Source organism: Penaeus chinensis, unplaced genomic scaffold, assembly GCF_019202785.1.
Source record: "Penaeus chinensis breed Huanghai No. 1 unplaced genomic scaffold, ASM1920278v2 CTG_4899, whole genome shotgun sequence".
Lineage (NCBI taxonomy): Eukaryota > Metazoa > Arthropoda > Malacostraca > Decapoda > Penaeidae > Penaeus > Penaeus chinensis.
In genome coordinates this window covers 111397-115000 of record NW_025918288.1, presented here as the reverse complement: position 1 = coordinate 115000, position 3604 = coordinate 111397, and the positions used below count along the sequence as shown (strand labels likewise).

Sequence of the window (3604 nt, the reverse complement as noted above, 5' to 3'; positions counted from 1 at the left end):
CACAAGGTCAGGCAGGAATCGACCAAGGCAAAGTAAAACAAATAAACAAAACGGCAAAGACAAGCTAAAACGGCCCGAAAAATACGGGCGAGAATGTGGAAGATCTTTCTCCCAGGAGGTACGGATCCTCAAGCTGGGGGAAAGGAAATAGAAACAAAGAAACAACCAATCGTAAAAAACAACAACAACAACAACAAAAAAAAAAAACTAAGTAATAACTTAGCTTAAAAATAGGAAATGGCACACTGGAGGTACGGACCCTCAAGCAGTGTTCCTTCTAAGTGAGTGGTCCTTTTTAAGCTCTGACCCTTTGTGAAATCAAAGTGCTGCTTTGGATTTTCGTGGAAGAGAGTGCACGCTGCAAATAGTAGTGCAGTATGACATACGCTAAAGTCCAACAGAGACCAGGTGTCTTCTACACACAACCATACGAATACTTATCTTGCAAAACAAATCACGGATTCGTTAACTCTGGTGTGAAGCGAGTCAAATCCACAGCAAGGTAAATCCAAGACGAAGTAAATCCAAAGCGAGCACAATACCGGGAGCGGAACCACTGTCCAGCATAGAAGTCAGGACCGAACTGTCTTCCCCATAAGCATGGCGCGAAAAGAAAAAGATAGGCAAAGCTTTGGAAGACCAACCCGATAGTTCGGTAGTCCAATCAACCCAAAGGACCCGAACTACCATGAAAAGAGAGAGTGGGAGAAAAACAAACAGCCAAAATATGTAACTATTACTCTCTTCAGGGGTTATATTGACACTTAGGAAGCGTCGCCAAAGAGATAGAATATAAAAAAATAATAATAAAGGAAATAATACATAGGAAAACTAGCAATGTACAATTTGCGTGGAAATTGTGCATTTGGGGCTGTAACTCTCTACGGTATTGGACTTAGAAAATAAATAAATCTTATTTTTTTTTTCTCGGAGACTTCAACTCCATCCAAGTAACGAGACTTGGTTTAAAATACGTTCTTTGGTTATTTTTATAACCATGTTCACATTAGTTCGTAACACTGTCTTTTGGCGGCTCGTATGGCTTTGGTCACGGATTATGAAGTCGCACTAGAGTCACGTGGGTGAGGCGCAAATGGCGGGTGAAGCACCAGCCTCGTGTGGATGCACAGCGAGTGCGCCCGCATCGCCGGTGGAAGCGGAGCCCGGGACGTTTCATCCCAGTCAATGGCAGCATCGTAGAGTTCCCCGCGTCCTTTTGTTCCGTGGTAGAGGAGGCAGGCATGTGGCCTCAACCACTCGGCGCCCGAGGACGATGTCAGTCCAGGCGAGATCGACCTTAGAATCGGCGAGTGCGCAGCCGTACACTACAATAGGTAAACCTAGAAACAGTGATCAAAGGTTAGGTTTATGATTTTTGAATCAGGCAATGAGGTGGCTTCATCCACACTTCAAACTGGTAACTGCTAACAACCCACACAATACACATTGTGGCATGACAAAACAAATGGACCTGACGACCTTTTGTCAAACAAGCAACAAACCCAAGTTCTATCTTATCAAGATATTTGCAGTGCTTGTAGTAATCTTTTTTTCTGGATAAATGACACATTATCAGTATGCATTGTCTTCTTATTGACACTATCTCTCATTCTCTCATATCAACGTCATTCTCTCTTCGCATTACCTAAAAAAAACATTCTCTCCCTTTTTCTCTTCTCCGTTTCGAAACCTTCAACATCTCTAATAATTGTCTCCCTGTTTCCTCCTTTCCGTCTACATTTTGCTATCTTCTTTATCTGTTTCCCTCTCCCGCCATTCCCCAATCCTCCGAGAGTTACTGATGGTAGAAATCACATCAAACTAATAATGAACTAACCACTTGTGGTTGAAAATAATCGCTTGTTTGGCTCGGTGTCTTTGCTGGCCGACTCCCACACTCAGGAAGAAACTCTTTAGAGAAAATGGTGTAGGGAGACTTTCGCATTTCGATGATCCACAGCACGGCGAGTGAACTTTCTGTTCATAAACAAACAAACAAAAGAGGTGTAATCCGTATGTACATAACAACGTTTGTTTTATCAAATTGCATGACACTTTCTAATACATTTACATACGGGGGATCCGGGGGAGGAGCCCCCGATAGGGAAATACGGCGGTCAGGGGTGTTTGGTTCATACAGCGATGTTTATTTAATGGCTGGAGTAGTAGGGAATTTATCTCGGATGGGTGCAGTCACTTCTTAAATATTACCAATGATTTTATTTATATAATTTGCTGTGGGAAATAACAAGAGATTCATTCATATTACATAAGTGAATAATTGAAGTAAGGAATAATCAGTGTGAGATTGATTGGCAGTGTGAAAGAAAACATTACCCATTCCTTGGTTAACCCTGGGGCTCAACTGAGCAAGATCAGTGCATGGTCAAGTCACCGTCGATGTAAACATAGAGCAAATAATATCTTTATGAATGGTGTGAAAACCCTAGCGTAGTGACTATTTTCTTGACATTAAGAATTAAATCGAAATTCATCTTAAAAGTAAATATATTGTTGAGAATCTAGGTAGTTGTATAAACTGATTCATATTTGTGTTTTATACGATTATTGATGAACTATTACAGTGCAATATAATAGAGTACCAGTTGTGATGGATACCTTTATTTTGAAATACAATTTATCGAGAGTAAGTTAAAATTCCATAAGAAATATATACCTCTTTCGTGTGGGAAAGGGGGGGGGGGGGAGGGACACGTGGCCGCCATTACATAGATGCAAGATGAAATTTTCGTTTTGATAAATTATTATTTGAGGGTAAGGAAAAAGGATTCCATTTTAGTATTTGTTTCTCCTGATCATAAAAATAACAAAGCATGTGTAAGAGCTAAACTAAGAGACAACACTGTATAAAGTAATATCAAGTGATCATAGTCCCATTAGGCTTTTACGTTTCTATAAGGAGACGCATCCACATTCGAACAGCTGAGCGAGAACATACATCATGTATATATATGCGTGTATATATATATATATATATATATATATATATATATATATATGTATATATATACATAAATATGTATATCTATATATATGCATATATAAATCTATGCACACACACACCTCCACATTCGAACAGCTAAGCGAGAAAATACATGTTTGCTTGTTTCAACACGAGCAACTACTAGCTGGATGGTTCTGTAGGTCTGGGTGGTTATAATGTCAGTTTTCGAAAAGTATACTTACTGATTTCTCCCTCGGCAGCCGGGCATGATCTCATGAAAGCAGAACAAAACGAAAAATGTCCCGCCGGGGCATACATTCTACGGGACTTGCACGCTTAACGGGACATTTCCTCTTTACTGCACATATCGGAAGTCGGATGTACGGACGAAGCTGCTGATACTTGTACGATACGACTGTCATAGAGGCGAAGACACCATCCCTTCTGAAGAGGGGGGGGGGGGGGGCGCACCAGTACCATATATTAAGCGGGGGATCTTGCGCTTCCTTGTTATTGTATTATTATTATTATTATTGAATAGCTCTTAAGAATAATATATTATTGAAGCCTATCTCAATATAATCCGTGTTAAGAAACGTGAACTTGAGAAAAAGAAAAAGAAAATATAATATAGATACG

At 40.0% G+C, this 3604-nt stretch overlaps 1 protein-coding gene across 1 annotated transcript in view; it reads right to left on the bottom strand.

Annotated features, from left to right (window-relative positions):
- LOC125024791 (zinc finger protein OZF-like) overlaps positions 1–3387 on the bottom strand; it is a 14336-nt gene extending 10949 nt beyond the window's left edge. The window contains exons 1-2 of the mRNA XM_047612555.1: positions 3325–3387; positions 1838–1911 (exon numbers count right to left, since the gene is read on the bottom strand). Of these exons, the coding sequence (XP_047468511.1) occupies positions 1838–1911; positions 3325–3387 (137 nt within the window). The remainder of the gene's footprint in view (positions 1–1837; positions 1912–3324) is intronic.
- Positions 3388–3604: the final 217 nt, after the last annotated feature.